The sequence below is a fragment of the Calonectris borealis genome, chromosome 7 (genome assembly GCF_964195595.1).
Source record: "Calonectris borealis chromosome 7, bCalBor7.hap1.2, whole genome shotgun sequence".
In the NCBI taxonomy this organism is placed as follows: Eukaryota; Metazoa; Chordata; class Aves; order Procellariiformes; family Procellariidae; genus Calonectris; species Calonectris borealis.
In genome coordinates this window covers 13,493,368-13,521,027 of record NC_134318.1, presented here as the reverse complement: position 1 = coordinate 13,521,027, position 27,660 = coordinate 13,493,368, and the positions used below count along the sequence as shown (strand labels likewise).

At 39.6% G+C, this 27,660-nt stretch overlaps 1 protein-coding gene across 1 annotated transcript; it reads left to right on the top strand.

Moving 5' to 3' along the window:
• On the top strand, positions 1-24,319 carry MMRN2 (multimerin 2). Its single transcript, XM_075154309.1, has 7 exons — positions 1-354; positions 12,503-12,625; positions 13,867-13,973; positions 15,399-15,467; positions 16,735-16,908; positions 18,022-19,932; positions 20,958-24,319. Exons 1-7 carry the CDS (start codon positions 77-79, stop codon positions 21,344-21,346), a joined length of 3,051 nt encoding a protein of 1,016 aa, XP_075010410.1. The 5' UTR covers positions 1-76; the 3' UTR covers positions 21,347-24,319.
• The last annotated feature ends 3,341 nt before the right edge of the window (positions 24,320-27,660 follow it).

Here is a 27,660-nt window from a genome sequence, read left to right as displayed (position 1 = left end):
ATTCCTGAATTAATCCAGGCTGCGCTTCAGAGAAGAGAACAAGAGACAGGTGTAACTGGGTGGGAAAAACCTGACAATGCTAGTGAAGCTTTTGCTCATCTGTAATACAGTAGGGTTGGCAAAGCTGGTCAAACACTCAGACCATCATGGATATCATGATGGTTCAGTGCACAAGCCACGAATTTATGAGACCTCTGCTTACCCCCAGAGGACTCCTCTGTCACAGGAGGAAGAAGGTTATTGGGAGGCAGAAGGGCTCAGGGAGGATACCCAAGATTACCCTTCGAGTATGATCTCCTCGCATCGGGAAGAGAGAGAGGATTTTGAAGCTGCGAGCACACAGTCCCGAAATGGGTAAGTACCCCAATGTGTCTGTCTTGCACGTAATGATAGGGCAATCCTGTCTTTTATAAGCTGCTGATAAAGGACCATTTTTGATAGAAGTTTCTCATTAAAATATATTAGATTTTAGGGATCAATCTATATTCAAACAGGAGGGTTTAAAATGTTTTAACTACAGAAACAGAAAACTAAATTGCTTGTGGAGGGTGAAACCGCAGATGGGACCGGCTCTTTGTCCTAGTCTGAGACAGCAGAATGGGCTTAGGTCTCTGGACACACCTGGCAGATATGAAGCCTCCCAGTTCTGCTGTAGCACCATAAAACAAAACGTTATTTCTGTCAAAGCAGAACTAGGTGAAATTAATTTACTGACTTTTTCTCATCACAAACCAATGCTGATTATTTTTGCTGGTCATGACAACCTTTGCCCATCATCGGAATGTGCCTGGCTGAAGTCTTGGGCCTTGGGAATGGAGAGGGAAAGAGAATGGTGGGATGTTAGCAAAATAAAAACAGTGAGGAGTAAATATAACAAAGTAAGGAATTATAAATAAGCATGAAAATTACCACAAATTCACCCCCCGAAAGGTTTTTACGACAGTGAAATGCTTCTTATGGTAATCCATAGCAGAAAAGTAGCTAGCCTGAGTGGAAAAGACATGTACTTCACCAGAAAGATTTCCAAACACTATGATTTTTGCAAGATTTACAGGGCACGTAAGTAGGTCTCTAAATGTTTAAAATAGATGAAAACCAAGCAGGACAGTGAATGAATTTTTTATAGCCCTGATGGATAGGTACTGCAGAGCCCTGTTTGGGAGAGCTGAAACAGCAGCACAGCGAGTGCTGTTCACAGCTCAGTGCTTTAGGATACCCTGGCATTTTTCCCTTTAAATGCTCTTGAGGAAAGGAAAAAAGGGAGATGGAAAGAGACTACATAACCTTCCTCATGTCATGCTTCCCTTTCAGTATGCAATCCTGTTTCTAATCTCATCTACGTGTAAAATTAAGGCCTCCCTCCTGCATGTAGCATGGCGAGTGTATTAAAACCCTGTTGCCCTTCGTACTACATCTTCTCACAAATCTGTACCTCCCACCATTACCCTTAAGTCATTTTCTAAAGCCTGTAAGTGCTGACTTCCAGTTCCTGATGGGTAGTGTTCGATAATGACATGCACTGTTAATTCACCAGCTTCTGGTTAATGCATTTCAGACACTGTCAGAGGACGGAAAACAAAGCCCAAGTGGTACTCTGGGCTTCCACCTCATACTGCAAGGTGGAAATAATTTGAAATGTGGAAAGCATTCTGAAAACTATAAGTACTACGAAAATTCAGTGGTGTAAAAAGGTGCACGTATAGGTCAGCGAGATGCTGTAATATACTGTCCTAATAGGGATTTCTTCCTTTGCTATGTAACTTTGTTCACACCAGCTTGTGTAATTCAGTTCAGCACCAGCTATTACTCATCCTAATTTCCTCCCAAGAAGAGAAATACTTCCTCCTTTTATGGAGATAGTTGCATAATGAGTCAAATCATAATGTTCTTCCCAATTATAAAGCTATGTTGATGACTACAGGCAGTCAAAATCTAGCCTGGCAGTAGCTTTAAGGTATTTGTTCTTTTGCTAGAGCTATCGTGTTTATAGTGCACACAAGCCCGGGAAGCTGGGATGTCTTACAAAAGAAATTTGAGACTTTGAGAGGAATTATGCCCAAAAATGAGGGGACAGAGTGTGAATAAGAACGGACAGCATGGCTCCCCTTGTAACTGCACTCCAAATTCTAAAAGTCACTGCAAATGGTTGAAGCAATGTACCTTCAGAGCCTGAAGTCCCCAAGTGCACGTCAGGTGCTCATGGCTGGAGTACGCTGCTATGCACAGATAAGAAGTTGTCACGAATCTGGTATTTCCTCCCTCCAAGTGTGACACATGCCCTGGAAAAAACATTGAAGAACTAGGCTTATATCTCTAAAGGGGAGAGCAAGAAGAAAAGCATCAGGGGTTAATCAGGAATTAAGAGATAGGAGATAAAGACATGCCATAAAAATGCCCGGGGTGGTAGGGAATAATTTTCTATCAAAACTATGTCCCACTTCTAGTTTTTGAAATACGAAAATGCTTTATTTTCAGAACTAGGAAACAAACAAACGAAATCTATGGTAAATTTGACTTTCATAATTTTCTAATAAAAATCATGTGGTTTTTTCCAACCTCTTGCTATTTTCCTTATGTATTAGGAACAGTGGTTGCTACAAAATATTCTCAGACTTTTTTAAAATTTAGATTATTATTTTTCTTATTGCAGTTATTTGAATAATTGAGACCATCACGACTAGTAACTAGTCAGACAGAATCCTCTGGTTTCTGTTTCAGCATGTAAGGTGAAGTGACTCATTAGATCCCAGTCAAATGCTTGGATATGTTACTTGACTAATGAATTCCTCTCAGAATAACAAGATTATTAGAATAAGAGTTTTAAAATAAGAAAATCAGTAAAAATTTACTAGCCTTTAGATGACTTTTTAAAGGCCTCTCTCTTAAAAAAGAGAAATTTGTGGATAATAATCCTTTTGCTTCAACTATTCTTTAGAGGAAGAACTAGGTAACGGTTTAGTATCTCAGCTGTGGCTTGTATTCGAGTGCACCAGAGAAGCTCTGCCTGTTCAAAGTAGATAAGTGTTTGTACTTGTTATTTACAAAATAAAAAAATGTCAAAAAGGGCCAATTTTCCAAAGTAAATAATCTTTTTTTCTTCCCCCCCACAGCAGCTGTACCTCATATGAGCTGATTGGTTTGACTTTAGACATTTTATTCTATGGCTGAGGTAGATGGATCCATGTGTACCCAAACGTTCTGCAGAATTAAAAAGGGAAATGAAAGCACAGGTATATGAAGAGATCTGTACTGCGAAATTGCTGGACTGTATTAGCATTTGTTTTAGCAGTGGAAGATGAAGAGCAAGAACAGTAGAAACAGGTTCTGGATTTCATAAATACTCAATGCATAGTACCCAAAATAGGTAATAAATACATTTGCACTTTTCATTTCCCATATAAAACAGATGCTTAGTGCAGAACTTCATGGGAATGCTCTGTTGTTACCAGTGGCTTTCCTGTGTGTGGGTACAGGCAGCTAAAAAGTGAGGCTTGAAAAGGTGCCTGGGACATGACCAGATATGTGGAAGTTCTAGAAATGATCCGGTAAATATCAAATAAGAGCTTTCATTAGCTTTGCATCGGCTCATCACCTACTCTAATACTTACCACTACATGTAACCAATTCAACTGCTGTCTGACCAAGTCATATTGAAAAGGATAATAAATCCGCCAAGGAGATAATACATCACTATTGTTATCCTGCCAATTGCTATGTGGATGACACACCCGACAGCTTGTGAAAACTTGTCCTAAACTGACAAGCCACCTTGGAGATTTTTGTTTCTTTAGAGCCGCTTCCATCAAATACTTGGTAATGACACGAGCTGGCCTCAGGGGAGCTGAAGGAGAGGGCCATGTAAGTGTAGAGCTGTGTGCCCTCCCCTAGGCTGTACAATTCAGAGCTGGGCAGACAGAACTGGACACACACATCCTCCTCCATGTGGCTGTATGAGGGCCAGGAACACGCTGACCAGCCTTTGGAAGGAAAGTTTCCTGGGCCCTGGGAAGAACACACCATCTTCTCTCTACCTTTGCTATGGACTTACCTGTGTTGACCCGAGATCCATGGAAAGACCTCTACCGTAATTACACTCAGAAGGGCCTGTTCTCTCTCCCTACTAATGGATTATTTCTCAAATTAAGCCATGCTCTGAAGCACCATTAGTGGAGCACTGCAGCCCAAGGTTTCTATCTTTTCTCAGCACTGTGCAGAATTGGAGCCGGCTGGCTTTAATCTAATCCACATGCCAAGAACACCAAGAACAGTCAGGCTGACAACTCAGATGTCATGCACGTAGCATTCATATTTCATTTAAAAAAAAAAATATATATATAAAAATGAAGCATCTAGAAGGGGCAATCCCATCACAGGCTAGCTCTGACAAAGCCCAAAGCCACCTGTACCCTCAGTTGGCCTGACCTGTCTGTCAAGTAACACTGTAAACCAGATCACTTAAGTGTTCCAGGTTAAAAATAATCTTAGGAAAAAGCAGAGGTTATTTTTAACTTTCCCCCTCAGTAGCCACACTGACAAATTTGGTCCCCAAATGGATGGCTGGCACAGTAAGGGAGAAATGGTCTGTGGGGATGAGATGGGAAGGAGCAAAGCAACTAAAGCTGGTTTCCCCATCTACGACAAAGTCTCACAGAACTTCTCTGTCTTTCCAAAAGTGTAATCATAGCCAAGAAGCCCTTGTTTTGGATTTGCCCTCCAGTTGGGTAGGTGGTTTAGTTTTCCTTCCTCTCTTCAATCCACAAACACACATTCAGCTTGTCATCTATTGGGATTTTTCTTACAATTACAATGTGTGAGCAAAAAAATGAGAAAACAAAACAAAACAAAAAACCCAACCCCCACCACCTGAACTATAAATAGAAAGGCAGAAATCTTCAGCATAAGTAAATCCTTAATTGCATTAACATATTTTGAGGTTTGGACACACGATGCTGTGAAGTCACCCTTGATTAGAGGAAGGCTTCCTGATGTCAACCAGGTGTGTTGTTATCTCACTGAAACACACACCTCTAATTCGGCACCGAGACAGCCCCAAAGAAACAGGCCTCTTTTTGTGATTACCCAGGGTGTCAAAATACAGAACAACTGTCCTCTGAAGTGTAGACAAGCAGAGAAAAGCCAAATCAGTCTTATTCTAGGGAAAGTCAGAAAAATGCTCAATCTTAATAGCTTTTTTTTTTTGTCCACTTTTACAGGAAAACATCCATTGATTTAATTAAGACCAGTTTCACACCGACTCATCTATTTCTTCAAAACTAGACAGGGACTTTCTTAGGGAAGCTTATGGGATACTGAAATTTCCCAACAAAGGGGCAGAGAACACATGCTTAAAATAAAACAGGTTTGGATGAAATGCAGCTAAATGTGACCTTCAGCCCCTGACATCCCGCAAACTAGTGGAATGGCCATTGAGTGCTCAACAATAGCTTTCGCAGTGCCAAGTTCATTAACAGAAGCAATAGTTTCCTATCAAAGTTAGGCACTTGGCTCCTTTCAGGACTTCAGGAAATTCTCCGATATTTGGCTCTTGTTGAACGGCACAGCTGCAGGTGGAATGGCTCTCTATTAGCATATTTCATGCAAATGACACAGCTTCATTGCATGGGATAGAGGAGTTATTGAACCCTCTGTGCCCAAAGGATTGTTTTATTTCACAGCTCATTAGTTCAACATGCAGCAATTAATTCTTTCACCAGATAGCCAGGGATGCCTTGTCTCAGCATAGCCACAGAACCGCCATCAGCACTATTACCACGTGGATCCAATGCCTTCCTACTCGAGAGGGTCAATATCCCTTGAACGAGCGATCCGTGGCCAACCCTGCGCAAAGTTACACTCATGCCCAAAACATGATCAGGGCAAACCTTGGTGCACATCGTCCGCCCCCTGAGCGCATGCCGTCTGGGAAGGTTCTTCCCGACCATTTTTGACTCACTGGCATCAGCACAGCTGCGCTGGTGGGTGGCCACTGGCTGCGATTCCTGCTTCAAGACAAGGTCTGACAAAGGGGTGAGTGTGCTATACTAGGGGTGAACTTAAGTCTGCAGGAATCAAAAGATGAAATCCAAGTGTAAGCTGCCCTCTGAGTGGGCTGTAGAGCTTCTATTGTGGGGAGGATAATATAAATGAGGTAATGGCTGTGGATGCTTTGTGAAGAGGAAAATCCTCTTGCATTTATTTCTCTGAAGTAGCTTGTACAACAGTTGGATTTGGCTCAAAACCACCTCCCAGCCAAGCCTGCTTTCTCTTGAGCTCCTGCTCCCAGTGAGGCTCCAGGTTCAGGACTGGATTTGCGCAGAAAGCCTTCCTTGCACTAAGTCTTTAGGATATTCTGCAGGACAAGTCCCAGCTGAAAACAGGCTAACTGGCACTACTGCTGGAATAAAAGTGGTATTCAACCAGCGTTACTCAGGGCTCTGGAAGACTTCCAGCACTATACAGAAATCCACGTTTGAAATTACCGCTGCCACTCTTTTCAGCCCAGCTTGTTAAGGCAAACTGCAAATCAGTCTGCTTAAACCCCAGTGAAAATCAGGGTGGTTCATGGGATAAGTCACGGGAAGATCCCAGACCCTGCCTGAGAGGGAGCTCTACTCATCCTAAGGGAAAGATGGAGAAATATGAGAGTTTCTGCTGTCTGATTGTAATACAGAGTGCTGGCTGCTTGGGAAGAGCTGGAGAATTCACTGACGGACCACCAGCAATCACTTGCTGTCTGCTAATTAAAAACGTGGTGGCACACCATGTTCTCTTGGAGAGCCAGCCAGCATTTTTCAACAGCTGAATACCTTCTGCATTCCATAAAGAACAAAGAGATATGTCTGTCTTAAAACTGATACGCATAGTCCTAGTTCTTATTAATTTAAATGTGATATTTTACCTCTGTTTTATTGAGGCTGCTTTTCCTTGCTAGTGAGAATTTTGCACCGAGGGAAAAACAGAACATAGATTATTCCATAGCTAAAGCCCCATACTTCTTTTCCGTATGAATCAGGAGTCGTTCTGCACAAGTTAGTGGAAAATCGCTTGTTCAAATTAGAAGAACATAGTCCTCTGTTGTCATCTTGTAGCATATTTAAGCACCAATAACTGCGTATCTGGTGCCTTTTGCACTGTGTAGAAAAGGAAAGTGTCATGGACCTGAAACGTTCTGTGCTCTGTCAGCGGTAGACACAGGAATGGCTGGACAGGAGTTTTCAAAATAATTCTAGAAACGGGCTTCCTTGAGAATAGAAACCTGAGGAAACTGATGTGAAGGACAACTCAGTTGTACTACTACAGCCAAAGGAACAACAAAATTTATGGAAAAACAACGTCCTGAAGTCCTGAAGCTTTTGTTCAGGCAAAAATTCCACTGACATAGGAAGTGTCTAAAATTATGCATTGCAGCGCCAATCTTGAGAACATGTATCTCAAGAAAAATAAAGAATGTAAGTACCTAGCTGAGCTGGGAGCATTACTCACACTCACCATCATGCTGCAATTATTGGTGTAGTGCTGTATGAAAAGAGACTACCCCGTATTCATCTGAGCAGAGTGATAATTACCGCAGACCAGCCATCTCGCTTAATATCCCGATTCTGTGGGTTTTATTTTGTTTGCTATGATAAAAGGCAGCCCAGCCAAATCCTAGAGTCAGAGATAGAACTGCCTGCATTTTGCAGTGTTTCAGAAGTAGTATCCAACATAAGAAAAAAATCATTGTAAGCTCAGTTTTTAGTTTAAAGACCTTAAAGGTTCAAATAAAAGGAGCTAACCTAAAGTTGCTGCATCTTATTTAAACACAGAATGCCTTGTCATCAGATGTATTTAACCTCGGACAAAAGAACACACTTGCCTCAAAATAAGGCAAAAATGGATGACTCTATTCATGTGAAGACTCTATTCAATAAGGAGATTAGAAGAAAGCCTAGAAAAAAACCACCTAGTCTAGTAAAGAAAATTATTCAGATGCTTTTTTCCTGGTTAAAGAAGAAGGATTAATGTGCTTGGAATGTAAAACAGGAAAAGCAACTGAACAAATTAAACATCTGTAGCCCTGGATTTGCTAGGGTTCCCTTAAGTGTTGCTCTAACTTGCAGTATTGTTATAAACTTTACCATTCACCAGACTGCAGAGAAAGCTCTTCTGCTTTCCTCACATGAGCAACTTCTTTCTACTCCTCTCTCCTTGGCAGCAGAGGCTTGAATCAAAAGGAAACTGTATTAAAGAGAATAAAAGCAGAGGGTGTTAAGTTGGTTATATATTCAGTGAATGAAGCAACATAATTACAAAGAGGGGAAAAAAATGCAGAAGCAAGACACAAAGCTGCTGTGTTCCAGAAACCAGCTGAATAAAGAAAGTGCTATTTGTGAAAGAGCAGCTCTTTGAAACTTCAGAGCCTGATTCAGAGCCCACTGGTGCCAGCAGCAGAAGTCCCGCTCACCTCACTGAGCTTTAGATCAAGCCTTTGTAAGTCTTTAAATTGTTCCACTTAACATTAAAGAATGACAGATTTTCTCTCAAGGTTAATAGAGTTAAGGAGTATTTTTAGTAACAGATATCAAAGTTGTTTTAAAAGGAAGCATTTGACAAGATGTGCAAAAAATACTGCAATATAAGTTTCACCTTTGGGCATACATATCTATATTGCAGCTCGTTACAGATGGGAAAAATAGGCCTTATTTACTTATTTGATGAAAGAAAGCTTCCCTTTTTTTCATGCTATTCATTCTGCATAATGCTAATAACTTCCAAAGTAAGCATTAAGTTGGGATCAACCATTCAGTTTCTGATACAACATAAGCCCTTTCTACAAGTGGGAAGCCCACCAGATACCTCCAACACATTAACAGGTTTTGAAAGGGAATCCTTGTATTTTCTATTAAATTTGTGTGCACATTTACACGTGCAATATAGCAAAAGTACTCACAGTCCTACGATGCCACATTCTTGCTCACACACGTGTTGATGCATGTAAACACTTGGTTTAGATTTGTATGGCCTACATGACTCAAAGGACTTGTTTGGGAGCTGTGTATGGTGGGAAAAACAAATCAGCCCAGATGATGATTCATGGGGTGTGGATTGTTTTCACTAGGAAAGAACAAAACAGTAAAGCCAAAGAATCCTATTTTAAAAGGAGGTTTCCACACTGAATGCAGACTCCTGCCTGGATCTGGCAGGCATCCCGTGGGCAGACCCAAGACACTGCACCTAGCAACAACGCCAGCGAGCTCCAGCAGCAGCACCCAGTCACTTTATTTCCCCGGAAAAAAAAACAGAGACCATTTGAGGGGGAAAGCTACTCCCAGCTATGGCTTGCCAGGCACATGCGAGAGGACAGCCTAACTACAAATGGGGTCTCTGTTTCAGAGTTATTCATCTTACACCGACCACTGAAAAGCGATGCGGCCTTATAAAGCCTGGTGGAGATACGCACGCCTCGGAGGCAGACGTCAGCCAGAGCATGTGTGTTGGTCTGCTGCCTTTACCTGAGCCGCTCGGTGACAGAAGCAGAGCGTTTGACTCTGGAACAGTAATGATTTAATAAAAACTTGAGGATTTGTCCTCTGGTTCAGTCCCATAGGAAAAAAGACTCTCATTGATAATAGGCACAAAAATTCCCCGGTCACTTGCAAAGGCCTTAAAACTACAGCTCACCAAAACAGCTGTTTTGGCTGGAAATCACAGCCAAGGCTGCAGCAGACTGCTTTCCTGGTCAGCTTTCCCAGCGCCGCAGGCTTTGCCGGATTCCTGCCCCTGCTTTCAAGAGGTGAAGAGTTTTGTTTGCATGGGTGTTCACTGAAATTGCAATCACATTTTCCTTAAGAAACGGTGGAGCAGAAAAGGCTCTGTACATCCCAGCAAGCCTGGTGAACCGTTCCCAGCTCGCCCAGGCTGTCTGCCCTTTCCTCCCGACGTTTCCAGCTTCCTTGCAGCTTCCTCCCCTTCTCCGAGCTGCCCGGCCACTGTGGCTGCAGCTTCTGCTTTTGTGCGGGACTCAGTTCCCCATTGTTTCTGCACCTCTCTCAGAGAGGCAAACTTTTTCCATATATGCTGATTATCAGAGATTTGGTTCCTGTCTTCCCATTTAAAAATATACTGCCTAAAGTTCAGCTGCTTTTTAGCAGCTCGGCTCTCTCCCTCATACAATGCTCTGCTCCATTGTAACACAAGCTCTGAAAAACTCGTGGAGGACAAGAACCTCCTGATCTCTCCAAATACCCCAACTTCCAGGACGAGTACTGTATAAGGTCTGATTTTACTTTTGTTCTGAGAAACTAGTGTTGATTTCTTATAGGAAAGGAATTTAATAGTATGCATAATGCCATATACTATGATTTCTAATTTTTCTCCAGGCTTCATTTAAGCAGATATGCTGCATATATTGACACCAGCAAGCTCTAAGGCTCATAGTAATGGCTGTGACATCTCTAGACCGCTAGAGATGCCAGACAGAGGGAGAAAAACCCAAATCATGTGAAAATAGCACCTGCTCACTCATCAGATTTACTCTTGGGCATTCAAACTTCCCATGACAACTTTTGAGTACTGAATTGCCAGCGGCAGTATCAGGAATAACAATGTTAAAAAACCCCAACTAAACAAACCATAATGACCCGTTCTTGCCATCACTAACACACCCGTCACATGGATATCTAACACAGCAGAGTAGCTCAGTTTTCGAGATTCAAGCGGTCTTCAACCAGGACAGCTAATTTCATGACGCTTGGAGAGCTGTTTCCTCTGCAGGTGCTTTACCATGAGGGAGTGATGAAGGCCTCAAGGAATGCGGCATCAAGGGATGTTCAGAGGGGCCACAGGTTCTGCTGCAAAGGGAAGAGCTGGATTTCATGGGTCGCTGGGGAAGGTGGAGTCCTCTGCAGCCTGCCTGATGCCCAGGTGGCCCAGGCTGTGGAAGGTCACCGCTTCAGAGCCTAAACCACAGAGGCTGAGCTGCCAGAGTCAGCATGCCGCTATACGCCCCTTATCCCTCAAAAACTGCATCTTCATTTGAAAAGAGGAACTAAATCTAATCCCTGCTTCCATTTCCCAGGACAGGAACCAGTCAGGTTAACTGTTAACCTGGCAGCCTGTTTGGACCTGTCTATATAGAGACACTCTGGAAAGCTAAGGTGAATTAGCTACAACAGCGAGGGTGGTATATATTTTTTTCTTTTCTCTCTCCGAACTGTTCAACCCCACCTTTTCCCTAAGGAAGAGGATTAGCACGTTTTAACATCAGTATGTTGTTAAGTGATATGTTGCAACTTCCTAATGGCCCTGTGTGCACAGTTTTAGAAATACCCGTTGTAGGAGCTCTCCTACAATAGGCAGGACATGCAGCCAAACTCGTGTGAAACACAAGGCCCCAGACTGTCTTTAAGAAAGGTTGTCTGTGAAATGCAATTGCTGGTTCAGTGACTCTTCCTCTGAAGGTTTTGTTAAAGCCAGAGTTAAACAGTGAGAGAGCAGGGACTCCTTGTCTCCCTATAGCTTCTTTGTCCAAACAAAGCTGTCGCATCCCTTTTCTACTCATCACTATCCACAGAGAATGGTAGGATCCCTTGGTGTTTAACTGGTGAACTTCTGTAAACACACCATCTGAAATAGTGCGTTCAATACATGCATAGTTTATCAACAATAATTGCAATTACTAATTAATCAGATGTCAATAATCACATTTTTTTTTCATTTCCCATTACAGTTACTACTCCTCACCTCCTGTCACTTCTGATCTTGGATTTTAACCATCATACTTCAACCCACCATACACATCCATGTCTTAACTTTAAACTTTTGAAAACGAAGAGGCTCACCTACACTCTGGGATTAACAGATGTCTATATAATTCTGACTTGGAAAATTTACCAACTAGTGAAACTCACATGTCCTTGCTATAAGCATAAACTAAACCCCAAGAACACCACCCTCATTTTTCCAATATTATTTTCCTGCCAGTGATGGGAGAAATTATTTCAAAGCTAGTCTAATTAATAAAATCCAATCAGTTACTATATTATCTTGAAGAAGTAATACTTAGCAAGACACTGATTATTAATGGAGCTTATGTAGGACTAAGTTTTCAGAAGCAGTCTGCCTCAACCTGATGAGTCAGTCATTAGGCATCTGAAATGGCAACACGCCGAGAAAGGCAATTTGACATTTAAAGTGACATTAACCTGCAGGTTATCGTGAGTTGGAAATTTCTCCTGCTAAATGAAAGGACTGGAAATGGGACTAATGCATCAAAGTTCAGACAATCAACCCTTTTGTAACAAACTCAGATAAACATCCCAAATGAAAACAAATGAACTGGGAGTGGAGGGAGAAGCTAGCAAGCATTTTCCACTTTCCTCATCATCCAGATGAAAAGAGGAAAAAAAAAAAAAAGAAAAAAATTAGAAGGCCCTTCTGCATTTCACTATTCTTTGGCACTGTTACAAGCAGAGACTTTAAAAGACCTACTTCAAATTCCTTTCCCATATCTTTCTTCCACTAGGAACTGGTGTTCCTTCATGCAGTCCCGGCTGGTAACATACATAGAAGCCTGCATGAAGGAGAAGTACATTGTCAACTCCCAACAGCCCTGTCTAAACGGAGCACCAGACTGCCAGATGATCATGTAAGTATCCTAAATAAAACCAATAAAGACAACATAATTTTCTCTGAAGTATCTAAATGATATTTTCAAAAGTATTTAATGACACATTTTAAAAAGAATTAAAGCACCAACTCAGTTTAATACCAAAGTGATGTAGGGTCTGATTTATGTACCTAAGGTGATCAGGCATTTAAGTAACCTGGGAGGACAACTGCCTTTCCAAGCCATCAAGTACAGGACTACAAGGTGATTAAGCGATTTTTCAAATCTTCCCACATGTTTATTCAGAAAAAAACAGAGACCATACCTTTTCTATGATTTTCAGGTCATAATACACACAGATAACTTAAAAAATCTCTGCCTGTGGCCATCAGTGAGACCACTTACATGGCAGGAGTAGAGATGTGCAATTGCCCAAGTGCTCACCCTTCTTTCAGAAGGACTGGCTGCCCAAAGAGTACTGGTGAAAGCCAATAGTGTACCTTAAGGCACCAGGACTGATACATTTTTAAAGCTGGGAGACATTGAATCACAACACACTTTTGAAGTGAAATAATATTTAATACTCACCTACATGTTTTCACATCTATGTAGTTGATTACAAAAATGCTTTTGTTATTTGTTAATTCAATTCATTTCTCTTTCTCTGAACAAAAAAAAAAGTTTCATGATTATTTCTAGTGGAGTTTTTAACAAATTTGTATCTTCCTTTGTACTAGTGACATTTTGGAATATTTGTTTAAAAATAAAATTTTCTCTACAACTCATCAGAATATTACAGAGGTTCAAGCTCAGTCTCAATTTGATTGCAAAAGACTATTACAATAAATAATTACAGTTGTGTTTCTGATAATTACATAAACTTGCCATCTGTGACATTTCTCAGACTTGTGTCAGATCAGTGCCGGCACGTTTAGAAAAAATCTCTACCGAGGAACAGTAAAGCATGAGGCACACCACTGGAGCCCTGATCACTGAGTAGTAGTTACATTCTGTCTGCGCGTAAGAATTTGCACACACCTCCTGTTGTAGACAGTAGTCCTGAAAAGCAATCTTATGTAGGGAAAAAAAATTGCTGTGGACTGCCTAAATGTTTTACTAAGCAGCAGTGATACAGTTTGTGACAAATTTCTTAACTGTGTTCTGCATTAGTCATCTAGGACACGCTTGGCACCAGACTGCTGCTAGAGTCAGTGAATTTACCCCGAGTGACGCCAGCTGACAATAACTTGCTATCTAATGCCCAGACTCTTACTCCCCAGGTACAGAACAGCTCTGAAGCCAGTCTATCAAGTGAAACAGAAGGTTTTGAAGTCTTTGCAGTGGAAATGCTGCCCTGGATTTACTGGCAAGGACTGTGAACAGCGTGGTAAGGAAAGCTAGAGAACAAGCATGAGAATTGATGACTAAATGCCAGTCACGGTGGCAAGATTTGTTTTTCCCTTTTTTGAAAATCGATGCCTTATTTTCTTTGGTCTGCTATGCCCCAAATCACTGATACCTTGAAACAAGGAATAGTTGTAATTAGCTGCAATTAGCAGCTAATAGCATTAAGTACTTATTCTTCTGTTAGTAGCCCCTTTGTAATATTTACACACGGATAAAGGTATTCATTTGCTGGGGGGCCTGTCAAATGTTCAAGTCCGTCTAGGAATGCCTAATTCCAGGTAGAAACTGGTGACATCAGAAAGCAACTCTAGTAAGTGAAATGCCCCTACGGTCAAGTTTACAGGATGAAGTCACCTGGCTAGGGAAATCGCAAGGTACCCAAGTCCAAACAAGGTAGGCAGCACTCGCTCTCCAGCCTGCGTTGCTGCCTCCTCCCTCTCACCCCAGCTGCACAGACACCGGCTCCTAGAGCGGGGAGCAGCCCTGCGACACAACACCACAGCCCCGGCTCTCACTTCCATGGAAGCTCTGGCAATAGCCTTTACATACAATAAACCGCTACAACTCTTTGCAATGCTGAATAATGATGCATGCAGCTGCTAAGTAAGAGAGAGGGGGGACAGTGTGGTTTAAAAACTGGAGTGCTTCATGGCATCGGCAGGATTTAGCAAATAATACTCCAAAAGTAGAAGGAGAATTTAAATGGATAAAAGGTAACTCCCCCTCGTAATTAAGACAACCATAACAAAAACATCAAACACGTATGTGAAAATTTTCACACAATCTTTGTCTAACTCACCTACCCAAACAGACTCCATGCATAAAATGGGAGTTCCTGTTTTTATCTCTGTAGGTTTAGCTTTTCTTCACAGATTTATCTCTAAGGTGATGCCCCACCCTGACCTACATTTATAATGTTGGAAGGATATTACCAAATACAGTGCTTCCAGTTTAGTCTCTGCTTCATTATACTCATTGACCAAAACCAGCTGCTCCATCTTTATCTCCTCATTTGTACAGCATCACTCACAGTCGGTGCCATCAGAAAGTTCAGGTAACTGTGAACAAGGAAGAGGAATTTGCAGATCTTTTGATAGGGCCCCCCCGGAAAAAAAAGTACATATTCGCAGTAGACTCATTTCTTACGAGAAATAACTTGATATGAGTTAAAAAAAATACCCCTACTGCATAGCAGTATCATTTATGCAATGTTATATGCTAGTGCTGTACTGTAAGCAAAGTAAATTCTCCAGACAAGATGTTCTTTCCCTAAGAAATCTGCAATGCAGAAGCCTGTCTCCACATCAGTTACACTAGACATGAAATTGCCCTGCAGTGCCTTGCTAAACTGTAGTAGTTTCTGCACCTAAAACGTTTTCACAGATGTATTACATCTCAATTGCAGATCCCAATTTTATTCTGGTGCCAGGAAATCAAACTGAAGGACGGGAAGAAGAGGAGTTCTCAAACCACAGTATGTGCTTGAAGTTATTTTGCTTGCCATTCTTTTACTTCTCAGTCACAGATCAGAAAAAAAGATGTATTTTTTAGCTGCAATTTTAACATGATAAGCTATGGACAGTATCTCTAGTGAAAGCATTATTTGGGAAAGCTCTTACACAACTACATTTATTGGCATAAATGAGAGCTTTTGGTATAACACTACATGAATGCTCTAGACAAAGCATCCAAAAGTTTCAAAAGTTGTATGCCAACTGGTCATCAGCGATACCTAGTGAGAATGCCAGCTGGTACAGAGCGTTAAACCTTTCAATAGTACGGATGTTTAACGCCTTGCTCTGCTAAGCGGATTCACAGGAAAGCACACCATGCTCAGAAGCCTTACCAGAAAAACAATCTATTCAAAATGCTATTTTAGAGCAGCTACCCAGTAGCTTTGAGATTATTATGATGAGGTACCGTAGATTCATATCTCAGGCACTCTATCCTACCAATCTAAGTATCTAGGGACCTTTCCTTACCCTCTGGGGAAATGGTGTGGCTTGCAGCGCCATTAAGTATCTTCTAGCAATTGGCTTTAGGGTAGTATTGCAGCCCTGAAAGAGAGTCGTCTTTACATTATGCTCTCAGCACTGAGTGAATAAGCAGGTGCTTTACAGGACTTAAGTTTATCAAACATTAGATTGAAAGGTCAAAGGTAGCCCCGGAGGGTAAGAGGCCCCCAGGATGGCACAGTTGGGATATACCAGTTTCTGCAACTCTCAGTGTACACTTTGAAATCTACAGCTCAAATTAGTAGGTATTTATTTAGAATAACATCAGTTAAAGGGCCCCTCAGCCAGAGTCAGCTATGACACTTACACCCTATGCTTCTGATTCCTTAGTGAAACACCTCAATTGCTCTTTCATCCTGTCCTTTTATCCTGGGTTGTTAAACCTTGCTATCCTTTCAGTCAATTGACTTGAAAGGAGTTATTATTCCAGAACATTTTCATGGCATGGGGAGATTTTAAATGAAGAGCATTTTACTGCCATCATGGCTAGTGTGGCTGAAGTTCTTCTGCTAATATTTAAATATATTAGGTTTTCATCACTGTTGGAAAAAATCTCCGCAAAGAAACTGCGAGTTTAGCTGCTATAAATCAACAAACCCCCTAAATGTCAGTGCAAAAGTTTCAGAGCAAAAAGTACACAGGTGTTCTCAGAGGTCTTGTAGGAATACCTGTCGCCTGGTCGCTGCACTCCGTTGCATGACTTTGTTTTTTTAATCTTGTGATTAGTGTCAACATCTGTGGATTCAAGAGAAATGTTGGAAGTCATTCAAAATCATGAGGCATTACTGGATGATCTTCAAAGTGATATTCATCAAGCAGTCAGCAACTTAGGTGACTTACAGAGAATATTTGAAAACAACGGTACAAGCATGGTGTTAGAAGTGAACCAGAGCAATTCAGGTGAGACGTCTGATGCAGAATTATCAGCCTGCCAATAGGGCCTGTAAAACCACGCAGATCAGAAACAAAACCTGAAAACAAAAATACCCCGATATTCCTTGGTCAGCTGGTTGTTTTTAAAGTGAGCAAAAATGGAGGCAATTCCAATACAAATGAATGAACCAAATTCAAGAGTAACTTGAAATGGGAAATGAGATGAAAGGCAGATTCCTTTGCACTTTTCTAGAATTTCAGAATATGCCTTAACCACAGAATAAAGAGGTTACTTATACTTAAAATTTGTTAGCTTACTGTTCTGCTTCTGCGGCTTCTTCTCTTCTGTGGTGATGCAGAGTTTAGGTTTGGTTTTTGTTCTTTTTTCATACTCATGCTATATACTCTGATGTGTGGAATATCAGATTGGTGTATGTAAAAAATTGTAGCATTCAACGCTTCTCTGGAACATTATTCCTGCCGTATATAGGAGTGGGAAAACAAGAGCTACTGAATTTGACCTAATGTGAGCCATTGGCTCGCAGAAACATTTTCTAATGATACAGACTGTTGTCTTCTCTGAACTTCAAGGCACTCAAGTTTGAACATTAAAGCTAGCCTTAGTATAATTCACACCTGTACAGATACTTCACAGATTTTTCAAGTTTCAGTTTCCAGCCCTGGCCTGGAATATTCAGCTGTTAAGATGCTGTATAACTTTGTGAAGTAGAAGAAAGCATTGTAGAAAGCACCAGAAAAAGAACAACATTATGAGACAGTCAAATAAGCAAGAGCCCACCAGCTAAGAACTGTTGTGAAAATGGACAGTTACAGCCACTTACAAAACTGCTTGTCCAAGGGTTTCAAAATGCAGTATTTTTATGACTTAAATGGGGCAGTCAATACATATCTAAGTTATTGTCTGCAAACTCAAAGACACAATGTGCTTTACAGTAACCTTGATTTAAAATTAGGCTATTTTTGCAATTGTCAAAATTTAGCATGTGGCCAGATTTTGGGGAGTAAGATGGCAGTTACTATCGAAAAATATATACTTGAGTTACCCTGGCCAGATTAAGATGTGTTCCAAAAGCAGAATTAAAATTTAATGAAATTAATTTTTTTAAACTGTGTTAACAGATCTACAGGAAAGGCTTCTGCAGCAAGTTTTGTTTCCCCATGTGGAGAATTTTCTAAGGAAACATTTTAACCCAATGTGGGCAAGCTTCAACAGAAGCTTACAGAACCTCTCGAACATGGTAAGAAACCTGTCCCATGATGTGGAAGCCAACAAGAAAAGCATAGAAAGATTCCAAGAGAGCACTGTGCCCAAGAAGGAATTCCAGGAGCTGGGAACTAAGTTTGAATCAAAAGTCCAAGAAAACGTAGTGAAAGTTGATCAGGTGAAAAGAGATATAGAGAACCAATTGCAAATGCAGCAGGCTAGTATTCACTATAATCTCACCATGATTAAGGCAGATACTGACACAAAGCTCAAGAAGTTTCATAAAATACAGCAGTCCCACTTCTTAGCTTTGAACAACAGCATAGCAAACATGAAACAAGAGCAAAACAATCTTGAAAATAAATTTGAGACTTTGAAAAAAAATTTAACAGAACTCTCCTCACATCATGGTCCCAAAGATGAAAATACCCAGTCAACCATCAGACAAATAAATGACATTCTGGCAGGGCATGCAAAGCAGCTTAAAGAACTTTACATGGAGTCAGATGTGGCCTTTCAGAATATTGCAGTTTTAGAAAGGTGGTTTAAGGAGTTAAAAAAAAATATCTCGAAGTATAGACCAGAAGATCTTACAATAACTTTAATGGAGAAATCACTTATTATGGAAGAAAACAAAGCAGCAATGGAAAGGCAAATATCAGAGCTCAACTATACTCTCTCAAATCTTCGGGAAAACTATTCAGATCTGTTGAGATACATGGAGGAATGTAATTGCCAGAGAATATCTTCTGACACTGATGTACTGGAAGAAGATTTAAAGAATATAACTTATTCCCTTGAAGGCACCCAATCAAATTTAAAGGATATGAAGCACTTAGAGTCAGTTTTCAGAGATCTCTTGAGGAATGAAATCGAAGAGCTCTCCTCAGCTTTTCCATCTATCCATCAGTCCCTTAATCTCCGTCAAGAAGAAAACAGACAGCTTCAGTCACAAGTTATGGCTTTTTCAGAAGACATAGGCTTCTTGAAGAAGAAAGATGAAGAAATTCATCGACACATCAGGTATCTCAACAGTTCTTTCAGCTCTCTTTTGGAAGATGCTATGCGGCATGAAGCAGCACTGGAGGCTTTACTGGGAGAAGAATTTATGGAAGTCTTGTTTGAAGAAGATCCTAGTATCCTAATATCATCAGTATTTCAGCTGCAAGAATCTCTCAGACATAACTCAGATAAACTCCAAGAACAAAATGTGACTTTAGAATCTCTTATGAAGAGATTTCATCTCTTGGAGAGAGGTCAACAGATTAATCATGATGCTCGTACATCTCCTAAGCATCCCAAAGAAGAAACGCAAACATCCTCTACTCTAGATGAAGTTAGTAGTCAACGCAGCATCGTAGAACATATGGAACCTAACTATGAGGCTGCCAAAGATGACTCCTTGGATAGCTCAGCTTATAACGATATCATGACTCTGAAGAACGATATCAAACACCTGAGCCTGGCAATCAAAAGGCATGAATCCAGAAGTGACATGACTCTCTGCTGCAATCATACAGTAGCAAGTGTACTTGAGCCACTCAACATTTCTGTAGAAATTCTCTCAGCAGATTTAGCAACCATTAAGCGGAAGCTAGAGGAACATCTGCTGATTTTTAAAAAGCTATTTGGAAGCAATGAAGAATTAGTTGCCTCAAATATAAGTCTGGATGTTACAAAGATTCAGTCAATGCTCACCAGAAAAGTGAGAAGGCAACAGAAAGGTCAAGACAAGCAAAGAGACAAGAAAAAGCCTGAGAAGCACAGAGAAAATATGCAAATGATAAGTGGAAGAAATACAGTGCAGACAGAACTTCTGGAAAAAGGTGGGTTCTGTTCTTTTATTTGCTCATGTGCCGGTCTAGCTTTTTTCTGGGCCCTGCTGTAAGTCCCACACACAGAGCATATTGGTTGTGAGACCTGTCAGTATCTTGTGGGGTACTCGAGGGAGAAATTCTGAGATTATTTACATCCTCCCCCTCCATCAAAATAAGCAGTTTGAGTGGGAACCAAGTTGATACACTACTGCACTTTGCTTGAGGCCAAAAAAATTACACCCATTATAGCTGTTGCGAATTTGGCCTTGGAACTAATTCAACTTTAGATGTTTAGAACACAAATTTTGTTTGTAGATGCTCATGTTAATGTAGTACCAGTTCTCTTTTGAAGCTGATAGGGAGTGCTAGGCTTCCTGGTCTTGCTTCTTTTTCCTCTGTTATTTGAGTCCAGAAGGAGCACACTCAAAGCACCAAATCCTTCCTAACGTGGACAGATACATTAAATGAACTGCTGTAATTTGCACAAGTGGAACAGGGAGGACTGACCTGAGAGCACACGCTCTCTCTTATGGTTAAGCTTCAGAGATAAGTTTCCAGCTTATACTTCACTGTGACTGGCCACTTCCCTTTCCCTGTAAACATGTGGCCATAAGCACCTGGTAACTGCAACCACCACAGCTTTAGCACTGGCTTTTGATTGTAGCCCTTGTTATGGACATGTAACATAGAGCAAAAATCAGCCTCTTTAGGCATCTGTGCTGCAAAACTGTAGTAAAGACTGAATAAGCAGAGAATGTAATTCAAACTAATTTATTTTTAGGACAAAAAAAAGTGCTACTTTTTTTTTTTGCCGTGGGTGGTCTCAGCCTTACACTTTTCCAAGAGTAGAGGTTCAGGTATTTCCAGGGAACCATCTGATCTAATCCCAGGCACATACCCGTGTCAAGCATTTAGCTCTACAAAGGAGCATACAGAAATCAGGCCTGATAGGGCTTCACTCTATCTCCCACCCTGATGATCCTGGGGAGAGAAGAATGCTCACTACTAAAATCCTGTTCCTGTTTCTTTTTCAGACTCATTGGTGGCATTCCATGTGGGATTCTCAGAAGGAAAGGATAAAGAAAAAACTGTGAGGTTTAATGAAACTTACCTCAATTACGGGAACAGCTATTTCCCTGAACATGGCTACTTCAAAGCACCGCATAAAGGTGTCTACCTGTTTGTCATCTCTGTGGAGTGTAGTTCAGGACCAGCATTAGGACAACTCTCCTTTAGCCGTGGGTACAAAAAAACTCTCTCAAGTAGTCAGAGGAAAACACCAAATGGAAACACCATGACTACTTTTGCTATGGCAGAAATGGAGAAGGGGGAGAAAGTATGCTTTGAATTGCTGCAGGGCTCTGTAGTGAAACGGAGTCCACCTGGGACAACAATGGGTGGATTCCTAATATTTAAAACTTGAATAGTGACATTTTGTTTTATTGATATCTTTCCATAGATGCAATGGATCAATTCACTATTGCTTCATCTGTGATGTATTCAATCCTACTGCATGTGTTTAAACATAGCACTACCCTAGATTTGTCTTCATGCTTCTTTTCTGGAAGTGTTTGGCTTTTGATTAGTTGCTTATAAGCAGCAATGGGATTTTCTTTCAAGTGATAAGCTAATGGTTTGGACTCCAAATGTATCCGCACACACATTCCCAAATCCTTCCACTGTGAGAATTGCACCTAATTAGAAAAAATGTTTTGTGGGGCTTTCTTCATTTTTAACACAAATAATTTCTCCTTTCCCCTGGCAAAAGAGTATTCTCCCATGGCAAATACCCCCACCACAGGCAAGGAAAAGATTTTAGGAAGGACTGCATATATCAATTCAATGCTTAAAACCAAGAAACCAGGACAATTTTACCTTCTAGTTCTCTGTGGACCACAGGCAGTCACAGACTGTCTTGGAAACTTCTGCAACTCGCTCCAATTCAATGTTTCAGTCTGTGCACAGCATGAACACTAGAAGAGAACATTCAAACCCAGTAAGATACTATGCTAGTATTCGTAAGCAAGGGTCTTAGAAATGGCCTGGTCTTTTTGTTTCTGGGCTTGTGTTGTATTTCAACTACACTGCAAAAATTTAATAGTAATATAACATTGTTAAGATGAATTACATCTACATTTAGACATTAGGAAAATATCAACAATATAAAAAAAAAAATTGGTGAAAATGCAGTTTATTTCTAAAGATAACCCTTAAGAATATTGTGAATTCAGCCCAGAGTTCAGCATTTAGTAAATAGTTTAAAACCAAGCAAGCAAGCAAATAAAACTAACAGCAAAAAGGCAAGCTCGTTGGTCTGCTGTCATTGTTGAATATAAAATAAATTTATAATTAGAGTAAACCAAAGAGTAGAATCTCTGAACTGTGGATTTTTTTTTTAATTTCCAAAATCTCAAGATGACCATGTCTGGTCATGTCCTAAACTTTTCTTCTGTCAAATAAAATATCCCAAAGGCTTTCATTTTAAAGAAGTTCAATTATTGTGGTATTTTTCCTTGTCTATCCTAATGTCTTGTAAAACAATACTAAAACAATTAAATTTGCCAAATTGAAATGCATTTAGAAATTCCCAATATTTTTGCTAAAAGAGGTAAATTCTTATTATGTATTTTATGCCCTTTAAAGGTAGCATTTTCTAACTGAAATCTATCCTGCTGTTAAGGGGTTTTCTCCCCACCTAGCTGTATTCTAAGCAACACTAAACTACAAAATTATTAAAAAACACATCGGTACCAATACATATTGCACTTAAGACAACAGTTGGACCAGCAGACAATATGTATCTTTTGAAATAAAGCTACAAAGCAGTTTCAGCTACTGAGTTGCCAAGAAGATTGTTATTCTCCATCCTGAAAAATCCAACACAGCAAATGACTAAAAATGATCTCCCATCTACTCCTCGCCAATACTGATTTTCACATGAGATTAACAGGCCAAGTCTCCCCATTTATCTATCACGGAGCCACATCTTGCACTGCTCTGCAGCAGGCAGCACACAGTGCCTGCAAACTCAGTGTCATCTTCTGTCCCACAGATTGCTCAAATATCTGAGGGAAGGAAGAGAAAAAAAATTTTGAAGAGGTGAAATGTCAAAAAGGAAGAAGAGCATCAAATTGTAAGACTGGGTTCTTTTAGTACAAAGCTACTATACTGAGGTGACCCAGACATTTTTACCAGTGGTCCTCCAATTATGGCTTTTGTGGTGGCAGTGTTCTGCAGGGCCAAGCCAAGTGTGCTGCCTAGGTCAGGGTAGCTCAAGGAACACCCCACCGTCAGTGCACATCAATTCTGTAGCCACCAGCTAAATTCCACATTAAATACAGACAGGGGATATATATATTTAAAAACACTTTGCTTGTTTTTAAAGCTTTGACAGAAAGTTTCAACTGTAACGAAAATCATACAGGTACTTGGAAAAGGACATGGTAGGCAGTAGACAGGATAGCAGTTCATCCAGACAGGACTTTTAAAGGTTTGGCATCCTTGTGCTTACCAGAGTTTACTTTTGCTGAAGAATAAGCCAGGCAAGTTCAGAGATCATCGACTCCAGAGTGAACACAATGTTAATATAAAGATAGTTTCATATTTGTATTCTTCAAATATTGTGCTTAAGTTAGCCACCTGCATACACAAAGACGACATATTTGACTGGAACACTCATTTTTAGAATACGAGGCAAAAAATTACCAAAAGATAATGGGTTAAAACATTCTATTGGCTGCATAAGCCAGGAAGCCTGACTTGCTTCCAAGCGACAAGAGAAAAGATGATTAAGCTACTCGGTTGTGTTTCTCTAAAAAAAAGAAAAAAAACCCAATACGTCAGCTTTTTAATAAACTTCCATCTAAACCACCTCTCAAATACAAGCAAACTATTTGACCACTGGTATAAATTTCTTTCAACCTCCCCAAACACTTTTTTTGTTGTTTACATTTTTGGGGGGGGTTGGTTTGTTGGTTATTTTGTAAGATTAACAGCTACATCACCATGACCTGCATTTTTAGGCAACAGACTAGAGGAAACCATTTTAATGAAGAGACAGCAGATTCCAGATTAGGACCTAAAGAAAAGAAAAATTTGCCACAAAAATGGCAAGAGGACAAGGATGATTAATTGACAATTTAAAAAAAATAGCTATTAGTTGGCTCAGGGGATTAAGAATAGGAGATTTTCCAACATGAAAAACAAACTGAAGCTGACAATAGGCATTAGGAAAAGAGAGTTGTCTGTAAGAGTAGACAAGTTGCTTCCGTTTATCTCATAGCAGAACTAGACTAGCATGCCTGATGACAGTTTCAGCCAAGCACCAATAGGCACAGAAACATGTATGATCAATCCAAGATATAGATATATATATTGTCAATCTGAACCTCGTATTAAAAAAAAAAAAAAAAAAGCTTCCAACTTCTCTTAGTACTTCCCAAAAATCCTGTAATTGCCAGAAAACGTTGCCAATAGCTCAGGTTTCTGGATTTCCAGATCAAACCACTAAGCTTTATAAAAAGATAAAAAAAGCTGTGCATCTTAATGCCTTTGCATAATTATTTTGTTATTGAAACTTTTACTGCTTTATGAATGCCAGTATCTTATAGAGCTTTACATTTTAAAATTAAAGTCTCCTAATGCTTTTTTCTTTTCTACTACTAAGACGATCTCCTTCCTTTACTCAAAATGCAAGTACCCATTGTATATCAACAATTTTACTTTCTATAGATCTATCAATGCCTGAGTTCTGCAATCAGACTCATCTGAACCCATTTCAGATATCCACATCAAGCCAGCCTCTGAAGTCCATGGCTGTTACCCCTCAAGAACCAGTTTCATGAGGTGGTCAACCCAGAATAGTGGTCCTCTCATGACTCAGATTCACCGCTGGTATTGACTTACTACATTAACATCAGTGAGAAAGACTAAAGTATTTTGGGGAGAGGTAAAGATAAAGCTGCAGAAGGGATTAATGAAATTAATGGCATTAAATCTGATCCTTTATGAAATTAGTGATACTTCTGCAATTTATTTAAAAGCTTGCGATTCAATTCACCAACTGCTCAGTATGCTTTTTGGCTTGCACACAATACATGTGGGGTTTTTAGACAGGTCACTGGATATGGCTGTTTCAGTTCTTAACTACTGATGCAAGCTCATCAGTAACACATTTTTATACAGAGGTGAAAAATAATCATACACAAACATTTTGATATTTATTATTAGCAGGCAGTAGAATTTATTTTCATTTATCAAAATCCCCCAATTTTTTCAAAGGGATCTTCATATTTTTAGGATATAGCACCATCCTGTGGTCATTTCAAGAAGCAACATTGGGGGGGGGGGGGGAGAAAGTGCTCATCAAATCAAAGACTGGTGCAAAGAGTTTCAGTTACCCACAGTATTTTCATTATGTCCTCCTGTAAAGCTAATATAAAAATCCCAGTTTTCAATCCAACCATGATCAGTGTAATCAGTGAAGATATTCCACAAACTATACAACAGCCACAACCATAAGAAAAAGTTTACTTTGCCAAGATACTAATCATAAGACCACCAAATCTTTGTGCAATGTAATTTCCTGGTATTACGTATTGAGGAAGAAAAGGTTTACAACTACATACAGTCCAGTCTTCCACTGTACCTTCCACAACTCTAATGCAAGAATTTAACACTTGACTTTACGGGAAATAAAAAAAAAGTGTTATAATTATCTTCATAATATACTAATAACAGTTTATATGATGCTCGGATATCAAAAACTTTCTAGCTACTGTAAAAAACTATCTTTAAAACTGAGATTATTCCAGATCAAAGGCAAAAATAAATAGAAATTGATCTTACTTCTTCCTGCTTGCAAACTAAAAGTGAACTCTATGGAGAGTAGCGGCTAATACATTTCTGCAATGAGAAGATAAATTCTGAGATTTTATAGAATTGTGTACTCACAGATGAGATATCCCCTTGATTGGTCTTCATTTGCTTGAATCATAAAAAACAGAGTGAATTTAGCAAGCTATACAGAAGCACCTGCATAATTCTGTAACCAACAGCAAGTAAGTATATTAGCTCAAATCTCTTAATTTGGATATCACGACACAAAAAGAATGTTGTACACAGAGGGAATAAAAACCAATTACAGAATCCCCCATACCGTTATTTTTTCTCTTTTTTACTTAAAGAGCTTGAGGAAAATTTATATGGATAAAACCAACATGTAGTGAAGCTCGTATATGCTCAAATAAAAGAATTATTCAATTTTGACTTGCTTCTGACTTTGCTATAAGACAGGGATAAAAATAAGGAGAAGGAAACATTGGTTTTACTGTTGTGCCCAAATTTAGTCCAAGGAATACAAAGCCTGAACTTACAGAGCACCAAATAATTCTGAACACCATTGAACAGTAAAGGTCATTAACAACTTATTCAAAGACTGTGGGGGGAAAAAAAAACATAAACAAGGTATTAAAAAGTAGGGAATTATTTAGTTATAGTATTATGATTTCCAAGTCATTACATTTTTAAGGCAAAATCTTATAGTAACAAAACACATAACTAATGTGTACTAAAATAAGGTTATTTACTTAAAAATGATACATTGGACATAATCTGTGTACAGAACAAGCAATTCATGGTAAACTCAATAAGGCACCTTCTAAAGCAGATGCTGTACAAAATACATTAGTGTGTTACATTTTTAAAGGAGTATTCTACACTTCTGGCATATAACACACAAGAGTGTGACCATTTGTCTTGTTCCACTCTTCTTTCATATTTTATTTACATCTTCTCTAGGTTAACTACAATGTTATTTATTCTTCTTGTATACAATATAGTACATTCCATTTTGGGCATGGCATGTCAGAGCACAAATGTCACTACATGATGTGGGCTTCTATAATTGCATTCAAAGGTAAAATATTACAAAGCAACAGTTACATGAGATTTGTTCAAAAATTAGAAGTAATGCGCACTCCACTTCTGCTATACCAACCAAGGCTAATACACCATGGCTCCATAAAGCACTGTATCGTGCAACATTGCCAGCCATTTTTAGACATCATCCCTATTTGGAATAAAGATTATGGGCACAGGATAAAGACTTTTGACTTCAGAGGCACTGTCAGAAGAATGAGGAAGTGCTATATCATCCTAATATTTGACAGAAGATGAGTGCGTAACTTCTCTTGAAAAATATCTGCAATAGCCAAAGAATGCTTTTTAACTTAGTATCTTTGCTTTTCAAACATTTTAGATCGTTAAAATACAGTCTGTGAAGACAGAGTAGATGAAGTATATCCAAATGATTTGTTTTATAAACACATTCAAATGGTCATTTAGATCAAGATCTAAAATTTGATTCTAGCCTACTATGGAGGTAACTTAAAATATTAATTTTTCACTTTATTCAATACCTCAAAATAGACTAATTAAGAAAATAATTGGAGAAAGTGATAGATATCGGGAAAACTGTCAGTTTCTTGAAGAAAACTCAGGAAAAATTACATATTGAGTAAAACTCGGAATAAACTCAAAATGTAAGGCTACATTTTTCTGTAGGAATATCACGTTTCTTGCGGAATTTACAAGTTAACCAGGTACACAGAAGCTTTCCTTTCAGTTGCTGTAACAGTAAGAATTATATAAGTGACTCAAATTATTTTCCACCTAATTGAAAACACATGGAGGAGGTTAAATAAATACAAAAAACCACCTCCATAAGTTTAAGAACTT

Coding starts and splice junctions, on each gene's coding strand:
- MMRN2 (XM_075154309.1), top strand. CDS start 77: ATGCTAGTGAAGCTTTTGCTCATCTGTAATACAGTAGGGTTGGCAAAG. Junction 12,626..13,866: donor CCAGACTGCCAGATGATCAT/GTAAGTATCCTA, acceptor CTTACTCCCCAG/GTACAGAACAGCTCTGAAGC. Junction 19,933..20,957: donor GACAGAACTTCTGGAAAAAG/GTGGGTTCTGTT, acceptor TTTCTTTTTCAG/ACTCATTGGTGGCATTCCAT.